The sequence below is a fragment of the Acanthochromis polyacanthus genome, chromosome 5, assembly GCF_021347895.1.
Source record: "Acanthochromis polyacanthus isolate Apoly-LR-REF ecotype Palm Island chromosome 5, KAUST_Apoly_ChrSc, whole genome shotgun sequence".
Lineage (NCBI taxonomy): Eukaryota > Metazoa > Chordata > Actinopteri > Pomacentridae > Acanthochromis > Acanthochromis polyacanthus.
The window spans coordinates 12,983,467-13,003,411 of NC_067117.1; the positions used below are offsets into that span (position 1 = coordinate 12,983,467).

At 39.2% G+C, this 19,945-nt stretch overlaps 2 protein-coding genes across 3 annotated transcripts; both read right to left on the reverse strand.

Moving 5' to 3' along the window:
• Positions 1 to 4,015: 4,015 nt before the first annotated feature.
• On the reverse strand, positions 4,016 to 11,056 carry LOC110955258 (protein disulfide isomerase Creld1). 2 transcript variants are annotated; one of them, XM_051948439.1, is made up of 6 exons: positions 10,939 to 11,056; positions 8,729 to 8,962; positions 8,544 to 8,627; positions 8,193 to 8,288; positions 7,969 to 8,109; positions 4,016 to 7,877 (listed from the first exon to the last, which is right to left on the reverse strand). In XM_051948439.1, the coding sequence occupies exons 2-6, from the start codon at positions 8,901 to 8,903 to the stop codon at positions 7,657 to 7,659; spliced, it is 717 nt and encodes a 238-aa protein (XP_051804399.1). In that variant the 5' UTR covers positions 8,904 to 8,962; positions 10,939 to 11,056; the 3' UTR covers positions 4,016 to 7,656. The 2 variants fall into 2 exon arrangements, with proteins under 2 accessions (XP_051804399.1, XP_022055872.2); XM_022200180.2 differs by having other exon boundaries at positions 8,729 to 11,056.
• Positions 11,057 to 11,265: 209 nt separating this feature from the next.
• LOC110955257 (interleukin-17 receptor C-like) lies at positions 11,266 to 19,890 on the reverse strand. The gene is made up of 15 exons (XM_022200179.2): positions 18,455 to 19,890; positions 17,824 to 18,171; positions 17,283 to 17,517; positions 16,450 to 16,553; positions 16,245 to 16,359; positions 16,101 to 16,142; positions 15,896 to 16,014; positions 14,413 to 14,469; positions 14,262 to 14,322; positions 13,897 to 14,123; positions 13,305 to 13,358; positions 13,152 to 13,203; positions 12,938 to 13,033; positions 12,518 to 12,556; positions 11,266 to 12,424 (listed from the first exon to the last, which is right to left on the reverse strand). The coding sequence occupies exons 2-15, from the start codon at positions 17,929 to 17,931 to the stop codon at positions 11,850 to 11,852; spliced, it is 1,884 nt and encodes a 627-aa protein (XP_022055871.2). The 5' UTR covers positions 17,932 to 18,171; positions 18,455 to 19,890; the 3' UTR covers positions 11,266 to 11,849.
• Between the last annotated feature and the right edge of the window lie 55 nt (positions 19,891 to 19,945).

Sequence of the window (19,945 nt, forward strand, 5' to 3'; positions counted from 1 at the left end):
CGTCTTTGTTTGTGATTTTCTACTTCAAGTTAAAATCAGTTAAATCTTACATTGTAGTATTGTAGTAATTGTGGGCTGACTGATTTACTGATTATCAGTATTTTAGTTTTTACTGATTTACGGGAATAAATCAATTCAAAAATGATGCTACTTTGGCTCTGAACCTTTATCTACCTGTGGTTGCTCTGTCTTCTGGAGTGATTTGATTGGTTATACGTTACGAATAAAACTCCTTTAACTTAACATCTGTAAACAAAACAAAATATATCAACAAAATTTTCTGTTAGAGTTTGTGTTCTTATCAGTTTATCTCCAAGATTTTAAATACTTTCATTTACTGCAAATGAATATCTCCTCCAAATGTCTCACAAATAATCATTATCAGCCTTAAAAACCCACAAAACACCCCTCTATAGTCGACCACACTTAGTACAGTCCGGTTCCCCCTTGTATAAATCTGCTTGGAATCTTCCACTTCCTGTTTGTCAAAGTGGCCTTCTACCTGGGCAGGTTTTGTCGGAGCTCATGCAGCAAACATTTTGGGTAACTGCACTTTAATATGGATGGATGACACTGAATTAGAGCACGTTTTAATGAGACTGAGTTCAGATGTGTAACTCTGCCATTAAATAGGAAATTATTTCTCGGAATTCACAGAGAAAAGTCTGAAATGTTTGCTAGGTTAGCGTCCCACATGTTCTTTGGCTCAGCTAAAGCTAACCCTCTCCAACTTCTGGATCCCTGGAGTTGCTTATTCTTAAAATATCTTGCTAGAGGTGCTGAAGCTCAAAGTCTGAGATGTTTGTTCAAAATAAGTTCATTCTCGAGTCTTATCTGAACTGTCCTCTTTAGTTTGAACTTTCCCTAAACTTGGGAGTTAATGCCAGAGCAGCACATCCAGACTCAGTCTCATATATGTAGAGATTAAACTTCAGTGTCATTTATTGATGTTAAAGTGCAGTTTTTCAGATGTTTGTTGCACATGCTCCCGACCAAACCAGTCCAGGTGGAAGACAATGCGAAGAGAAAGCTCCAGAGGATGAATATCACACTTTTATGTTGGAAATAAATGTCCTTTAATTAGACATTGACATGTAAAAGTTGGATTTCCTTTTAATGATGTTTAAATCTTTGAGTGTTTTGTTGATGTTGGTTTCTAAATGTTTGTTGACACTCGGCCCCAAAGATTATAACCTTTTACGGCTCACAAGCTGCAACAATTCACACATTATCAAGTCTCTTTCTGACTAAACTGAGAAAAAAAGTGAAAAACTGTCTGATTCCTGCATCATAAAGGTAAATCTTTTTGGTTTTTATGACAGTAAACTGAATATATTTGGGTTTGACATTTTATAAACCAAAACAAGAAATGAATTACTGGAGAAAACAACAGATTAATGGACAAAGAAAATGTGTTTTCCAACATATATGGCTGAATTACTCCAACATTACGAGATACATACAATTTTAATTCAATTTTATTTATAAAACGCCAATCACAGGTCAAATTGTTTCAAGAACCTTTATTTTTTATATTTTTTGTCATTTAAAATATGACAAAGCAAGAAATTTAAACCTCTTGACTAATCCATTTTATTATTTGGTTTTTAAGAGACTAATCCACAAAATAACTTTCTCCACTAAAACTAATAAACATGAGGTCAAATAGAAGGAACAGTTTTAAATCCTGCAGTCCCACGATGACAAAAATAAATTTTGTCAACAAAAACTGAATCTGCTGGTGGATTCCATTAAAGTCCTAATAAATGATAAAATGTGATATTAAAGGTTTATGGTGCTAAAAATCTCAAAGTAAAGATATTAAAGATATCAAGTTGAACATCTGGATGGAGGTTGATAAAAGTTGATCTCCCTTCATTTCTCTGGAGCCGACTCCATGGATTTTAGGGATGCTGGTTAAAGACCTGCTCTTCTCGTCGCTGTAAAAAGTCACGCCATCCTCACCGATTTCAACACCTCTTCATGACAAGTTCTTCTGCCTCCGACCTGGTGGAAACTCGAGAAACTCGGGAAAACCCATCGAGACTCGGATTTTAAAAACTTGTCGGGCGGGGAAAGGTGCGGTGGGTGGTGGGGGAGTAGAGGGGGGCAGTGGAGGGAGGTGGGGGAGTAGCGGGGGGAAGCCGCCACCCACCTCCACTCCTACTCTCCGCCCTGACTCCACCCTGACTCTGCCTTGGCTCCACCCATGTGGTCACTTGGAAACTACGATGTCAAAGGGACGATGAAATTGTATTTTTATCATCTGATCTGTAGCTCAGGGAGTTAAGGATATGCCTATGGCGCTGCAGGTTGCTGGTTCAAGAGCAGACCCTTCTTAAATTTTTTGAAAATCCTGATGAAAATAACCAAAGAAAAATGCCAGTGGTAGGTCTTGATCCTACTACCTTCCACTTGGTAGTCTCTCTTCTCACCCCCTGAGCTACTCACCCAGATACTAATTCTTCTTTTTTTTTGCGCATTTATCATCTATTTTTTGCCGTTTTCGAGGTTTTTTTTTTTTAACTCGAGTCTCGACTCAACCGTTTTTCTCAGGAGGTTGGACTTCAGCCTTTGTGCTGGAGGGTTGAAACCTCAGTTCCAAGACTTTCCAAAGCCTCCAGACCTCCCGAGTCCTCAGGACCTGAGCTTTCACACAGTCTGAGAGCTGAAATTTTCTAAGTCCCACAGTAGATCTCTGTTGGTTTGAACCTTTCGACAGTCTCAGGCTGAAATTTAAGAAGTTCCTGAGTAGATCCCTGTTAGTTTGAACCTTTCAACAGTCTGAGGACTGAAAACCTAAAAGTTCTTGAATAGTTCACTGTTAGTTTGAACTTTGTGGTTAACAGAAGCCTTAAAATTGTGACCATGAGTCTTGATTTCACATTTAGTCCATCCATCTGAGTTCTTCTCAGACCTTCACCTGTGGGTTCTTTAGAAATCCTGAACAAACTTTGATTCTCTTCACTGAACAGTAAAGTCTGTGGAGATCAGAAGGTAACATTAGTTTGATCGATGCTTTCAACTACTAGTAGACTTTATCTGGAAAGCAGTTTTCTAAAATGAGTTCTTAGTAAATCTGTCCACAATCAAACCAAGAACATAGAAAGAGGAAATGTTTGAAGAAACAAATTGGTTTTCACTTCAGACTAGAAAATGCTTTAAGATTTTTATCTGTTTTTGCTCTTTTTGATCATTTTTTGTCTCTTTTGTTTAATTTGATCTTCTAAAGTTTAACTGGTGTCTTTTCAAATGTTTTGTCTTTAGTTTGATTCGTCTTATATGTTTTTGCTCTTTTCTCACCTTTTATTCTTTTCTAATGTCTGATTTGATTCTGAAATGTTTTATCTTTTTAATGTTTAATTGTTGTTTTTTCAAATGTTTTATCGGCTTGTTTGAAAAATGTCCTTTTCTTTCCCAATGTTTAATTTTTCGGTTAAGTCTTTGTTCAGGTTTTTCTTTTTAAATGATCTACCTCCTTTTAATGTTTAATTTTCTTTTTAAATGCTTCATTGTATTTTCTGTTTAATTCCTATTTAAATTTTTGTCTTTAAGAATTAATTTTATAATTAAACATTTAATTTTTTAATTAAATGTTTTGTCTTTTTAAAGGTTTAATAATCTAATTAAATGTTTCATATTCTTGTTTCATTGTATTTTTTAAATGTTTAATTATCTAGAATACTTCATCTTTAATATTGTTGAAAAAATGTTTAATTTCAGAATTACATGTTTTGTATCTTCTGTTTAATTATCTAATTAAGTATTTTGTGTTTAATATAATTTAATTGTATTTAATGTTTAGTTTCCTTTTTAGAAGTTTCATTGTATTAAATGTTTTTTCCTTTGATTTAACTGATTTTTAAATGTAGTTTATTTTTTAATCTTATCAAGATTTTAACCCCAACCTTAAAAACAAAGAAACCCTTAAATCACAATGAAAATACTTCTGTTGTCACAATCATGAGTTAGTCAGTTATTCAGTTTATCAATTCAACTTTATTTGTTTAGCATTTTTCACACAGATGACAAAATTAAACAAGCAAAGACAAAAACCTATGATTAAAACTCAAAAATATATTAAAAAAAAAAAAAAAGATTTAACATGGTAATATATGTTGTGTCCAGCAGATGGGAGTTTATTGAAGTCTTCTTGGGCTCACACAGTAAATCATTTAATAGAAACTTGATATTCATTCTAAAGAAACTGGAAACTGCAGATCGACAGAAGAACCAACAATATCTCCCGTTTTCTCCTTTCATGAGTCGACTCTTGTGCTTTCAGACCAAAGAACTACAGACTCTTCACAACCTGCTCAAACTCTTGGTACAGGACCTCACCACACGGGTCAAGAAGGTTTCCTTCTCATTTCTACTCTGAAGCTCACCTTCTCCTGCTCAAACTGTTGACAAATGTTTGTGCTGCTCTAAAGTCTGGTCTCTAGAACTTCCTAAAAACTCTCAAAGTCTCTTCTGCTGCAGGTTGCTTTGTAGAACTGTTCCAGAAAACCTCACTAAACCACATGGAGGAGCCTCAAGATAGTCGTCCAAATGAAACTATACAAAAACCAAACTAGCACAACACAAACACTAAAGTCTCCTGCAGCCTACCAGAGAACCTCTTTAAACAGAGAATCAGGACAGGAACTCTTACCTTCTGGACAACCAACGTTGGTTCACAAACAAGAACACAGAATGTGTCTGACCAAAAACCTCTAAAGACTCACTACAGCCAAGACAAAGACACAGCTCAGCTGCACCAAATCCACTAATCACTGCACACATTAGCACCATGTGCTAACTGTGGCTAAATAACCACATTTACCAAGACACCTATTCAGTACAAAGCCCTAAAACACACCAAGAAACACATTAAAGACAATTTCACTACTGGAAGCTGCAAGCCGACACCTAAAGAACAAACTAAAGCAACGGAGACAAGGTTCAGTGAAGAGAAGCAGAGGAAATGTTTGACTGCAGACATAAAGCAGGAAGAGACTGAGCTGCTCAGGTGTTCCTGATAACACCAATCAGCCACCTGGACAGTCAATAGGAACACAGCTTACTGGAAGTCCAGAGGGCTGGCTTAGTGAAGTAAATTTAGTTTAAAGTTGAAGCAGAAAGTTAACAAAGAAAGTTGAAAACCACCTTCTGATACCTGAAATCTCTGAGTTTTTACACAAAGAAACCCCTGAACATATCAAACTGGTTCCATAGTAGAACCTTCACTGTAAAAATGTCATAGTATGGTGTGTTGCTCAAAAAACATAACAACCAGCTGTCTGGGGTTGCCGAGCAGCAACACAAAAACAGGACAAACGCTGGTTTCAAGGGGGTTAGGAGGCTACTTATTTGAAAGAGTAAGTTTACAACAACACAACATGTGAGCAGAAAAATCACAAAGTCTGTCTTTAGTTCAGCTGAAAATATTAGTTTTTGTCTTTTTTATTGTCCAAACTTTTCAGGAAGTTGATGAAGAATAATTGAAGCTCTCATGTAGAAGTCCAACTTATTTTGGATCCTTGTGGAGAGTTTAATCTTAGAGTTTGTAAAGCTGTTGAGTTTTTAGAGTCACATGGATTGTTTTGGCATTTAATAATTGAGTCCTGAAATAAAATTACAGTTGTGGATTTCTGTCATTTAGTCTGGACTAAACAAATAACAGCAGCATAAATCTCAAACGTCATTATGAGGAGTCTGGATTGAGGTTTCTCACTTGATAATGATCAAAACATGAAATTTAGTTTGGTTTAAATGAATATTCCACCTTAAATCTTTTAATGGTGCCCTACAAGGTTGGTTTCAGGAAGTATTCCACCTACGAGGTCCTCATAAAAGGAATATTCCACCAAAAATCCCTGGACATGCACCTAAAATGTTGGTTTAACCGTAGCGTAGCCGCGCTAGACCCAGGTCTGAAAACGCAAGGGTCTAGGAACTCTCGACAGGGAGGGAGGCGGGCTAAAAGGTTGTCTTTCAAATCACTCTGCAGCAATTGGGTAGGTATACAACCAATCAGCGCAACAAATAGGCTGATGTAGTTCATAGAGCGCCGGAAATCAGAGGATGTGGTAGTTCGGTGAAGCCTTATTTATCTTTCTTATCTTATCCTTTGTTTATCTTTCAAGTTGAATTTTAGCTTCAAATCTTTAAGGGCTGTGGACAAAGTCGAATCAAAAGATAACTGTTTATTGTGCGCAGCCATCTTCTTGTCTATCCTTGTTTCTATGGTTGTTTCTGGTTGTTTCTGTCAGAATCGTCGCGCCTCTGTCGTCACTTAGTTACGCCCGCCTTCTGACTCTACACTTCATGGTGATTCGTCGGTCAGTTTTAGGAGCATCCAACCTCGAGCCTTATGGAGGGTAACAAGACCCACCCTGGCAGAGAATTAAATTTGTTGCCGTGGGTTGTCTAGCGCGGCTAGGCTAGTTTACCCGAGTATTCCATCCAAAATCCTCAAAGAGACCTGAGGGGCTGGTTAAAAGGAATATTCCTCCTAAAACCTCAACTAGGGCAGTATGTGTAGTAGCTACAGCAGAAAGAGGTCCTCTCTCTTCTTGTACTGCCTTTATACTTTTTTTTTCTCCTTTGGAGATGATGTAACAGTGAACTTTCCCCACTGTGGGATCAATAAAGTTTATTTTAGCTTATCTTATCTTGAATTTCTTCTGTCTGCTTTCAAGATTTTGAACATATGGTTGTTTTCTCACTTTCGAGGCATTTAGTTTGCAAATGTACATCATTCCCAAAAAGCAAGCACAATCAAACACAGTTATTAAAAGCTATTTTATCCTGCCTCTAACTTTAGCTTGTGTAATAATGATAAAAAGCTGCAGCAACCAAGTCTTTTTTAAACAACATATATTGTCCAAAATACACTGACAGTCATTAAAAACTTTGAGACCATATTTTTCAACATAATTTTTATTTTGAAGCCCGAAACTGGATTTTCTTCATATGAATCATTTGTTTAGCATATTGGCATACATAAACAAAAATCTAAAGTTTCAAGATGATTTCAAAATAAAGAATTTCACAAAAGAAAACAGCACCTGCCAAACACAAAGTCACAACAGTCAATACCGAGTATGGCCTCCATTTGCTTCGATGCAGGCAGCAATCCATCGGCGCATGTTTTGGACCAGGCTTCTGATTGTGGCTTGGGAACAGCCCATACGCCTGGCTACATCACTGTAGCTCAAACCGGCCTCCACCATACCCAGTGCCCGGAGACGTTGTTCATGTGATAGACGCGGCATGATGCTGTTCACTGGACTAACAATGGTGGCCTTTTTTGGGCCTTCATATAGGCCTTCAAAACCCATTCTCAAATTGTGCAGATACTCACTGAGTATTGCTTGGTGTGTATTTGGTTCACTTTTGCAAAGTGACCAACCCATGTGCAATGAATCATGACAAAATGACAACTCATCATTATCTCAACTACCAGGGCACTAGATCATCAGTAAATCCACAATGAATAATTACAACCCCCCTACATGTAGAATTCTGTGTACATTTCCACCTCAAAGTTTCTATTGACTGTCAGTATACATATGACTGCACTGGAAGACTCACCTGCTTTGTCTGAGCTTGCTGAGCAGTGGTGCATGCCCTGGCACATAAGAACTGTCCTTTTTCTCATATTTTGGAGCTTTAGCGTCCCTTCAGGAAGCTGTCAATCAAACGGTCTCCTCTGTCAGAAAGCCAGTAACCCGCCATGGCTGCCACTGCTCCCATGAACACAGACGTATAGACCATATCTCCTTTGGCTGCAAGTGTGGCCAGAGCACAAAGCACAACCCCGAAAAACATCTGCTGCAGCACCTCCACCTCCTCATCCTGGATATCCTCAAACAGACCTTTCTCCTGGACGACTGCAGCCAAGATAGACGAGAGAAGAACAGAAGAGTAAGTTTGTGTGTTTGTGTATTTCAGCGTGCTTGATCAGAATTAGAAGTCACTCACCAGGCTGCTGCTTCCTCACGCAAACTCCTTCTTTGCGGATGAATCCTTCAGCGCAGTCACAGCGGAACGAACCTTCTGTGTTGGTACAAATTTCATCCAGACCATGGCAGGCAAGTACGCGGTCACTGCATTCATCTATATCTGAAGAAAAGAAAGGCATGAGATTAAATCCCACTGAACTCTTGTAGATACTGGCTTCAAAACAACCTCTTATTAGTATTTACCCAAACACTTGGACCCTGCCAGTCTGTACCCTGAGGCACATTTTCTGCAGCGAGTCGGTCCACTACCCATACAGCCCACACAGGCCGCATCACAGCCTGAGCAAAGAGGAGGCATTTATTGTTTTCATGTACAGATAGCACTGCATTCTCAAACAGCTACAAATTCTGTGGGCGGAAATAAAATAAAACAGGAATACATGAGAACATTGAATTTTTGAAGTCCCCCTCCCTTCAGAAACATGCTTTAGTCAATATTTATTCTCTTTAAGACTAAAGTTGCAAAGCTAACATGTCTATATATTTTTTTTACATCTCATAATGTGATTTTTACACCAACTGTAGTGCACTGACCTCTGCACTCAAAGGATCCTTCTGTGTTAAAGCAGTAACTGTTTGGCAAACAGTTACCCAGCTCAGTGCCACACTCATCGATATCTAAAACAGACCAAAACACATATACATTTGCTGTCTTGTGTCATACATGCATATCTATGAGATGATTTCATGACTCTAACACACAGATTTGCACACAGTACCTACACAGGTGTTTTTATGGAGTGTCCATCCAGCTCTGCATTCCTCACATTGGTCATTTTCTGGCCCTGAACACTTCCTGCAGGCATCTGGACAGCTGTGCACCTGAGCTACCAACACGCTCCACAGCCACACAGCCAGTAGCAGCAGACTTCCATGAAGCCTCTTCACTCCCATCTGTCCAGAAGATAAAGCCGTAGGTCTCCTTCTGAAGATCTTGTCTTTCTTCAAGGATGCTTGGAAATGAGGGTTATAAAGAACAGAGCACAGGCTGCTGGCAAATGAAGTACACAAGGGACAAGAAAAAAAGCTTTACCATTGGGACTATCCAAAAATATAGTTTAGTGAATCTGTCAAAGACTGCCTCGAGTAAAAATCTTTTTTTAGGTTTTACTCTTTACTTTTACTTCAACATGTCCATATGGTGTGTTTTTTCTCAACATATGTGAGCATTTCCACCTTAGAACCTCAGTAAATACTATGTCACCACCTGACTACCGTCACTGGATCAACAAAACAACTTGAAATAAGTCAGTGTGACTGAAATCTGTATTACTGGAAATACTAAAATAGCTCTAGAAAATATAACTGAGGCAGGGCAAGAAACAATGGAAATCAGAAAAGAAGCTAAGTCACGATAACATAGATAGATAGATAGATAGATAGATAGATAGATAGATAGATAGATAGATAGATAGATAGATAGATAGATAGATAGAGCATGTCTGAGCTGAAGGGCGGAGACAACCTGTTTGACACCCTCACTTCCAGCCCAAGTGTATAATCTCAAAAGAAAAAAAGAAGGCAGTCCCGGCTATAGGAGGAGGCCCCAAAGTGCAGAAAAACAGAGACGAGTAGTCAGCTCAGTCAGGGGACTAACTCATGGTCTGATCTGCCAGCTGCTGCCATGTAACAACTGAAACCTTTCTGCATCAGACTCTGTCAGATTCAAGAACACTGTTTTTAAGATTTTTCTGCTCATTTCTGAAGTTCATTTGTTGGGGCTGTGGATAAATTTTCTTGGCTGTTTTGAGTTGATCTTGGTAAAATTTTTGCCACTTCCCACTACCCATACACACAGATTCTGACATCCAGGGTTTAATATGAAACAAACCCGAGGAGCTAACCCTCTCGGCTTGCAGGATGGAACAGTCTCCATCATTTTCTTCTACCTAGTATATCTGAGTTATTCCAAAGTAAACAACTTTGCATAGGGTAGAGCAGCAGCACAGTGTTTGTGTAGTGTTGTAGGTGAGCTGGTGTGCTCCAGCTGCAGTAAGTGATGAACAGGTGAGTGGAGAGAGAGGCAGGACGACATAGGAAGCCATCTGAGAAACTTTAGGGAAGGAAGTTTTTTCTCACTCAAATAGAAGACATCTACCTCATTTAAGATGTAAATTTCACCTGTGAGGAATCTTTTAGTTTTGTCATATTTTCTAAACTTCTAAATCTGCAACTTTGATACAAAGAGATGAAGTTGTAGGAGCTTAATAAATGACCAGTGAGGAACTTTAAACTTGACAAACAGCTGAATATCTTGGTATCGGCTTACTCACATTTGTTTAAGTGTTGAAGTAGCTACTCTACTACTTTTAAAAAACATTTTTTTTATATCTCAGTTTAATGCTTTTATATACAACTTCATCTTGTTTCAAGTCAAGTCACAGTTATTCATATAGCACATTGAAAGCAACAGCTGCGGAAATGAAGTGCTTTCCCGTACAAAAAAAACAAACAAAAAAAAAAAACAATTGCTGTTTTAAATTCACCTCACACATTTAAATATTGAGGTTGGGACCGTCTATTTCAGATAATAACGTTTTACATTTTATTCTATTAATTACTTGACTGCGAAAATTGATGCAATATAAAACTCACAAAATACAAACAATAAAATACGGCCTAGTATTGTATTCTAAAATGTAACAATACGTATAACTTATTTTCATTTTCACACATAACTTATTAATCATGCCATGGTTATTTTGACATAATTTAAGAGTCTGTGTGTTTCATTAGAAGCAGTTCCTCTGCCGAGCTTCAACATGCTGCTGACTCAGTGTGAGCGGTTGTCACCTCCTTTGAGGGTTCAGGTTTCTCACTGAAAAACCAACTTCAACTACGACTGACTCCACAGCAGTCAACACAACAAGCATTAAAGCGGCTCTCACGATAAAAAAAAAAATCTGAGTGTTTTTTTCTTTTTCTTTACCTCTGTGCTGCCTGAATGTGAACTGAACCGAGTCCTGTGAAGTTTAATGGCAGTGAATTCAGCCGAAACGCACTTGACACATTTGCAGGTGTTTGGTTTCAGCCTGAAACATCCCGAGCGAGCGGAGAGTGTGTTAATCTGATAGCACCGCCCCTTCGGGCTGAAACGATAAACTCAACAAGCGCCTCAGTGTGTATTTAAACTGACATCATGTTGAGCCAATAGGAGCCACCGTCTTTCACTGACACACAGCCAATCACAAGCCGGAAAGTTTATTTATAGCCAGATGAGGACTTGGAGTGCAATGTTATAATTAGTCAGCTGGAGTTGAAGTAGAAATAATGTCATATTTAATTCATTCACAATGATATTTTCTATATTTATCTTATGGTCAACAAATATCATGAAAGGACCAAAACAAACAATGAATCCATCATAATCTGTGCTGTGAAAGGCGGATGCAGTTTGTTATTGTTGAACCACATTCCTATGCTGTAGTCAGCCTGGCATCAATAAATCACACTGTTGTTCCTTCATTGCAATGAAAACAGTCACTGTGGGTTGTTTATTTCCTGCAGCAGTAAATACTCATTTCTGTGGCTGGAAATGCTCCAAAATAAATTCCTTGTTTAGTAATGGATGCCAAAAATTGCAATACCCAGCTGCTTCTGGCAGTTATTTTGCATCTTATAAACAGACAAACGTTATTATTATCATTTTTGAAAACTTGAGCTTCACAGTCTCAGGTGAACATGCTCTTCATGCACACGGAGCAACAATAATGTTCATCATGACATTTATAGGTGATTCAAATGTCTCAAGTTCAGGATATTTACATATAGATTATATCTGCTGGTTTGGCTCCTTTTCAGTCTTTGCTACAGAGTTCGTCCATCTGATGTGTCCCACTATCACGTCGTCCAGGTCTTTTCACCTGACGTCCTCTCAGCTGGTACCACAGTTAGTTCAGCCAGGAGGGACTGAGTCTGAGAGGGGAACTGGAACAGAGGCAAACCCTGAAGGAGCTCTGGAAGACTCCTGTCACTGCTGTGAGTCTGTTTGGTGTGAGAGTCAAATTTCACCAGAACAAATCGTTCACCAGCTTTGCCCAGCTGCTTGTCCGCTTGAATGAGGAACAGGGAGGCCGTGAACATGTCATGGTAAGGAGATCTTTGGTGTGCTGGAAGCTTCTCTTCCCCCTTCGTCTCCATGGCATCTTTACTCGAGTGGGTCCATTCCTCTGTTCTCTCCAAAGCTTTGCAGTTCAAAACCAGCAAAGCTCGACCGCCCAGGCTGTTGATCTTTAGAAGCTGTGAGTGCAGCCATGGCAGAGGCCCCAGAGAACACTGCTCCTTCCTGCTCCACATGTCCACAGACACACTGAAGCCCTGGTCGCAGAGGAGGGACCACAGCTGACGTACTGACTCTGACACACCATCATCCACGTCCGGGGGGCTCAGCAGCACCACATGGCCTTTTCTGCCAACTGTAAAGAGGCAAAACAAGGAACTGGTGTTAGAGGTGTCTCCATGGTACTGTTTTGTGACTTTCATTTTTAGAAAGAGTAGACAAAACTCACGTTTCACAAATCCACCATGACGCCAGCTCCACACCCATTCTGTGGAAGTCACAAAGTCAGAAAGTGTAAATATACCAGAGGGACTATCAGGTTCAACACAAGGTTTTTCAGTTCCACAAATAATTGATTCCTCTCACTGAACGAGGCAAATGTGACCCTGAGGACATGCATATATAATGAACAATTTCTACAGTAAACAAGATTTGGTCTTTGTGGGGAATGAAATGAGCCTAGTAGGAAATGCCTGAAGAAATGGGCAATGCATATTTTATCATGAACTGTTCACAAACGGCACAGCAGAGAAATTAATGCTTCTCTGTATGTTCCATGATTTGGAGATATTTGTGCTTTCATGATTTTATCTAACACATTTCATGCAGAGAAAGAAAAAAATGCAAAAAAAAAAAAACCCAAACTTACTCTTGACAAAGTCATGAAGGAAATAAAACATGAGCACAGTCAAGCAAACCAGCAGCACAACACCGACAACAAGGAGACTCCAGTGCTCCCTGCCAGCTGCAAATAGCACAAAACAAATTCCCCTTTAGAAAATACTGGAGTAAATATATGATGAGTAATAAATCACTCAGCAAACAGTATCAGCTTCTGTAATTATAAAATGTTTTAGACTTACTGTCTTTAGGACAGAATGGACCCATCTCATGTTCCATTCCCTTTATTTTCACCTGTAAGAATAAATAAACACAAAGGAGTTGTTGAACTTCAGCAGCTAAATATGTGATTATCTATAATGCATATGACAGGAAGAGGATTGTGACTACTTTACCATCACACATGGGGAACGCTGTGGTTCGATGTTTTCAAACACTCCTGCATTCTCCTAAGAGACGCAATCAGGAATGTCATTCGATTATCACTTACAACAGTTTTAACTTCACAAGAATACATGTGTTTTTTTTCAATTATTTTTATAGTACACCATGTTTGCTGCTTTGGCAATATTGTTAATTTGATATTTAAGCCAGTAAAGGATATTAAATTGTAACTGTAATTGTGAAACAGGCTGTACAACCAGAAACTGCTGTCATCTGCAGAACTACTTCTTCCAAAGGTAACACTCTCAAGCTGAACTTTGGGGGAATATGTGAAAAATGATGCACAGGACATCTGGAATAATACAGTTTTATATAATGATTCTGGCAAAAAAAAAAAAAAAAAAACATCTTTCCCGCAGTGCAAACATTCAGTCTCTTTGATTATGAGCTAGATAAAGGTGATTTAGTATGTAGCGTCAGATGGTGCAGATTAAGAGGATTTTTCTCAACTTTAGGTATTAATGGGGTAATAAAAAGGCAAATTTGAATGTTACAGGGCTTAAACCAACACAGAAACAAACAGACTGAAAAAGTTATTCATACCCAGTGTCCTTTGCTGTTTTGTCTCCATGTGCCATTTATCTGCTGTTGACTGACTGTATTTTTCTGCCTGCAGCTGTTTCCTCCGTAACAAACCCACACGTCACCCTGCAGCCTGCAGGGGGCAGACAGGTTCCAAAACAGCATCGTGCCCAAGCTGCGTACCTCACGTAAAATCACAGACACAGACACATTTTGCCGTGGGTTCTTTTGGAAGATATGTTGAAAATCTGGAACAGACACAAAGCAAATGATAACTTCATATTAGAGTTAAAGCACGCATCCCCAGCCCCTCCATCCTTAATCCTGTAATCTGAACAGGAAAGAAATGATGGCAATTTAACAATAGAGACTGTAATAATTGTCACCTGTGTTGTTGAAGGGACAGTGTACAGAGCGAGCAGACCTCTGGTCATCCTCATCCCAAACCTACAGCACATAAAAACTCAAACCAGTCAGTCATATGAGTCTGTAAAAGACACTGGGTCAGAGGTCATCATGATGTCTAAGTGATGGTACCTGGAGACACAGGCAGGGGGCCACAGAGTACAGAGGGATGGTCGTCGTGTTCCAGCTCTGTAAAGCAACACATCATAGCTTTAATGAGAGAAAGAGTGACAAATATTTACTACTTATTTTAGGGTTTTTTGTTTACTGAAGGATCTTCATTTTCCCCATCACAACATTTCAGAGAAACTTATTGGGAGGTTTTAATACATTTGTACAACAGTTGCTTTGCAAATATGGATTTTATGCACTACAACATGTCACTAACTCATAAAACACAACACACTGATATCGACAAAAGTTTGACATTTTGGAAAACATACTGATCAAAAATATATGTGCATCATGTGCTGTTTTACTCAGTTCTAACCATTCTTTGATTATATGTTCCAGCACATGGTGCCTCTGTGACACGATGAAAGTCATCAAAGAACTAAGTACGCACTACACTGGAGATGCTAATGCACAGATAGACAGTTGGATCATAGACCAGAAATCACAACTAATGAGTCACACATTTGCAACTCCTAGACTAATGAGGTTGTCAATATTGGCTTGTTGAACATGTCCATCCAGAGCATCATGTGTGTGTTTGTCGTACCGTGGCATCTGAAACAAACTCTTTGACCACAATCGGTGGAGTTGTGTACAGTCAGGCGCCTGACTAGAACCTAGACTAACATGCAGCATCCAGCATGACAACCACCTGTTCAAGTCTATCTGTTGTCATCTGTGGCATTGAGTCACTCGAATAAAGCTGCACAGTCACTGGTCAAAAGTTGTACTAGTCACATTGTCTGATTGTTGTCATTTACCATCACACCTGACTCGATAATACATGACTACAACGGCTGAGAATTTGTCACCAGTTGTAAACAAGTAGCTACATTTTACAATAGCAATGAGATTTAAAACCTTTTCTCTGAGTCAGAAAAGAAGATCATTTGCATGCTACGCATATAGTTTTGTTCAGTGATCTGAAGGTAACAACCTATCAGATAGTTGCAGGCTACCTGGGAATTGATCCAAACTGAAAATAGTCCATTAAACAATTCATTTTTGCTCAGTGTAAGCTAACATGATATGATAATTAGTGTTCTTCTGAGATGCTGGCAGGTGGATTGTTTCACCTTGCATGTATATAAAAGTAGTGTTGTCATCTTGTCTAATTGTCTGAAAGCACATTTCCTGAAAATCTTGAATTATTCCTTTACACTACCCAAATGACTTATGTCGAGATCAGGTCCACCTCTGCGGCAGATAATGTTCGATTGTGTATATCTTTAAGTAACAATGCAGCGAATAACATTCCAACAAGAGCATTCTGCACAAACAGTCCTTTCACTCATGATACGTAAGTACACTTTACTAAAAATACATACAGCATTTAGTCTGGTTGTGCGTCTCTTATTTAGGTAAAAAACATAAATACTTACATTTGACTACCTGTAACAAACTTTAACTGCCATCAGATTTTAGCTTTAATTGCACTAACCTGGCAGATTCCATCCTGCTCGTACTGGACACACACAGAGGGAAGGGTTGTTTTCCTGCCCTCAAACTGCAGCTTCACCTGGTTCATCTCTTGGTTTATGACAGTCGTGACGGTGGGCACTGAAAACAGAAAAAGAAAACAATGTTCATTCCCCTGAAGACGAATACCAAATGGCACAAAGTAAACTAATGTTGTTGTTATTTACCGAGACACTTTGGTACACGTCTCCTCAGCTGCTGGGAGCACACTGAAAACAAACAGGGATATGTGTCACTGTTACCAGCATACGTGCAGTTATGTGTTCAATATGAACTTTGCAGTTTAAACAAACAAACAAAAAAAGCCTTACCTTCCTCTAGAGATGGAGCAACAGCTTCACACCTTGGAAGTATTGATTTAGAGGGATAAACAAACACCTGATTGCCAAAGTGAAACCCTTCAGGCTTAGTGATCACGAACGACACCTAGAGAAACATGTACAGAGTTCATAAGAAGAGGTGCCTGGAAGTGAGCACGCAGTACATTCCTAAAGGCAGTACAGGAATCCACAGTACCTTTGCCAAGTTTTGCTGAGTAAGAGCTGCATGATTAACCGCAAACTCCACCTTCTTGCATATAGGCATGGTAGCGGCTGTATAGTAACACACTGTCACTGACGCTGTTGCAACACAGAAAGCACAGCAGAGGTATGACTGAGTATGAACTGAAACAGCAAAGAAAGTCAATCAGAAAAGCACTTAAAACTCATCATCTCCCCTCCAAACCCTCACTTGAACCGCAATACCAGTAGTTTTCTATATTTTATCCCATTAACTGCTGAATTTACTCTGTGCTGTCAATCATTTTTTGTAAGTATAGGATCCATTTTGGCTGTGACTGATTCTTCTGTCTTCTAGACAGCGGGTGGTTTTCATTTCTGCCCCTGTGTTTGAATCCATTACAGTGAGTTGACTGATGGAAGTAAAGCCAAGTGTCTTATTTCCAGTATGACCTTTAAGCTACATGGGTGTTGTGCTTTTGCCAGAATGTTGACATGGGAAAAATACAGCAACCGTTCACACAAATGCAACTAATTGCTGGTTATTATACATTAATCCTTTTTACCGCACAGCCAGTGTTTGCTCATTCAGTCTTCCAGTACTGACGTGTAATGGTGAGCAGCCCTAAACACACTTCAACAGCTTTCAGTCAAAACTTGGATGGCTTTCAAATCAGCCTCTGCTTCTACTGGCATTGCAATGTGTAATTTGACAGAAGACAGAGGAAGAGTAGAGTTGTTGTTTGCTCTGGTGGCTGCTATACAAGCAAGTAAATACTTCTACCAGTTGACTTTCATACTGTGCTGAAGTTAAGTGAAACTATGGATTGATTCCTGGATTTAATATACCTTTTGGACTCCTCATCTCCTCGCTGTAATCCTCCTCGTCAGACCCAGAGTAACCTTCATCTTCTGTAGTTTTCTCTGGCTTGATGTAGAGCTCTGTGTCTATCTCCAGACATAATGTGCACGTTGTTGTGTTCTTACAGCAGAGCTTGAAATTTGGCTTTAGGTCCAGAACATCCACCGTGTTCTCCGCTTCTGTAAGAAACATCTCATCTCTCATGGTGCATTCAGAGAGTCCCTTAAAGAAGGCAAAAATTGAGAGGGAGGATTATTTTATATTTTACTGAATGTGTCTGGGACTGTACAGGAATACTGTCCATACAACACTCCTACATTGTGACAAGGTGGCTTGTGCCCATAACTGACTGTCTGCTTTTAATTAAATATGTGAGAATATTACACTCAATCTGTCAAAAAGGAAATTAAAATGTCAGAACGGGCTACACCAACTGCAAAAAGGAAATTAAAAGTGTAATCTTTCAACAAAAGCTGCATCTGATGTACTACAGCACAGGAAATATCTCCTTCAAGCTGTTAACTATACCTGTGAGCAAATAACTTCATGGCTGTCATATTCAGAAGTCTCCAAAACACATGCTGTCAAGCGTAGAGTCAATAAAATGCACCAGATGGACCATCCAGGAAGAAACATTTTGCTTCAAGACACCGTAGAAGTCCTACAGCATTTTTCTTCTCATATCTTTCATCGGGAGCAACACGAAAACCTTGTCATGCAAGTAGATTATCCTTCTCCCCATCATATCTTGGGTTGAAGATTAACTGTTGATGTTATCTTTACGGGAATTCTAGTCTTGAGTGAAGGTCGGTGAACTGGGACCAACTGTGAGAGCAGAGCCGAGGAAGTTTGCTGGGTTTCACATTTGTTTGAGGCCTGGTGAACAAGAGACATAATTATAATTATTTTTGTCTTTACCTTGAAGAAAAATGAACTTAATACAAACTACATCCAACAGTTTCTAACTTGGTTGTATGTCAAGTTCACAAATCTCTTTAAAGGTACCCTGTGTTAACTGAGATAGTCTCTTCTTAAATCACATTCAAGCATTAAACATGCAAATGTTTCTACGACATAAGATAATATAGGAGTATGTTAATGTAATATCAGAACTTATATCAAATTAAGCAAGTAATCACACAGAAATATGGCTACTTACTGTGGTTAGTAATCCACTGCGAAGTGTGTTTCCTTTCAATATTCAGCTCCACACCTTGACAAAGTAGCCTTCAAGTGCTTGATTCATGTGAAAATTGCACCACATTGTACGTCACTGTCCTGACTCACAAAACGTCCCTCCCTCCTTCCTCCCTCTCTCCCCCGCTTTCTCTCTCTCTCTCTCTCTCTCTCTCTCTTTGTGTGTCTATCTCACATCTCGCTCACACGCAGGGAGAATGCATGCAGTCTCCCTGCCCTGAATTCCTCATTACAGAGCAACCAACCCGAACAACAAGTATCAAAGTCCACAACTGCTTTTAAATCAAAACAAGGCTTCATTTTGAACGCTGAGTTAAAGCATCGCCTCACAGAGCTGTATTTTACCACTTCATAGCAGGTTTACGGGCAACAGTTTGTCAAATTCTTTTCCTTTTAATATGGATAAAGCAAAGACTCCGCCATTTGCAGTCCTCAGTAAACTGTGCCTTGACAAACAAGTTTATCACCTCCTCTCATAAGTGTGCCCATACCTTTGACCCACACTAATAATGCAATGAAATGAATATCCCTGCACGCCTCGCACAGCAGCTCGACTGGTCTGACCGCATAATGTTGAACCAAACACTGAACCATGTTGGCCTCCTAGGAAATATGTTCAGACTGAAGTAAAGAAACAAACACTGTTCTTTGTAAAACGATGTGGAGGAGTCACTTTGTTGCATCACAGATGAACAGTTTATTTACTGTGTTCAGTGTAAGAGCGACCGTGAGTCACTGAAGTTTTCAGTTCTTTTAAAGAATTACACATTTACCCCGCTGTGTTTCACCCTGTTTTCCTGTAGTCTGTAGTTTCAGGATTAAGATTACCAACTGGTGAATAAGCAGCAAATGGAGCAGAACCAGTATTTTTTCAACATTGTGACATAGCTAGTGAAGGATTTGAATAGCTTTGTTTATCCACCAGTGTTTTTTATTTTTAGCTTTCTTTCATTGTTCTATATCACTGATTTTGCTTAAGTACATTTGAATACACTTTTACACACCCAGGGAACACCACTGTTAAACACAATGACAAAGCCTGTTAGTGCACAAATGTCAGGTTATGTAAACAGTAGAGAAACATTCCACTGCTTTCACTTGTCGTCCTCACCATGGATAAACAGAAGTACGCAGGTTCACAGGTTAATTCTGACACGCTCTTTACCTTTAAGTACTAAGATGCTTGGCAGAAAGGCAGATTTTGTCAACAACAGTATGTAGAACATAGAGTACAGACTAAGGCACTGTGCTTCAGGGCCGACCCTGCTGCTAAATACGTCAACACCTGCAACAATCATGTGCTGCTTGACCTTGAGTTGTATGATCAGCAAGTATTCACCTTTCTTTGCCAAGCAGCAGCACAATGCCACTGTACAACATGCCACTATAACCATGTCCTGTTATTGACAAGTGGATCGTTCATTCTATTCAGTTCAGTTCTATTCATTCTTTA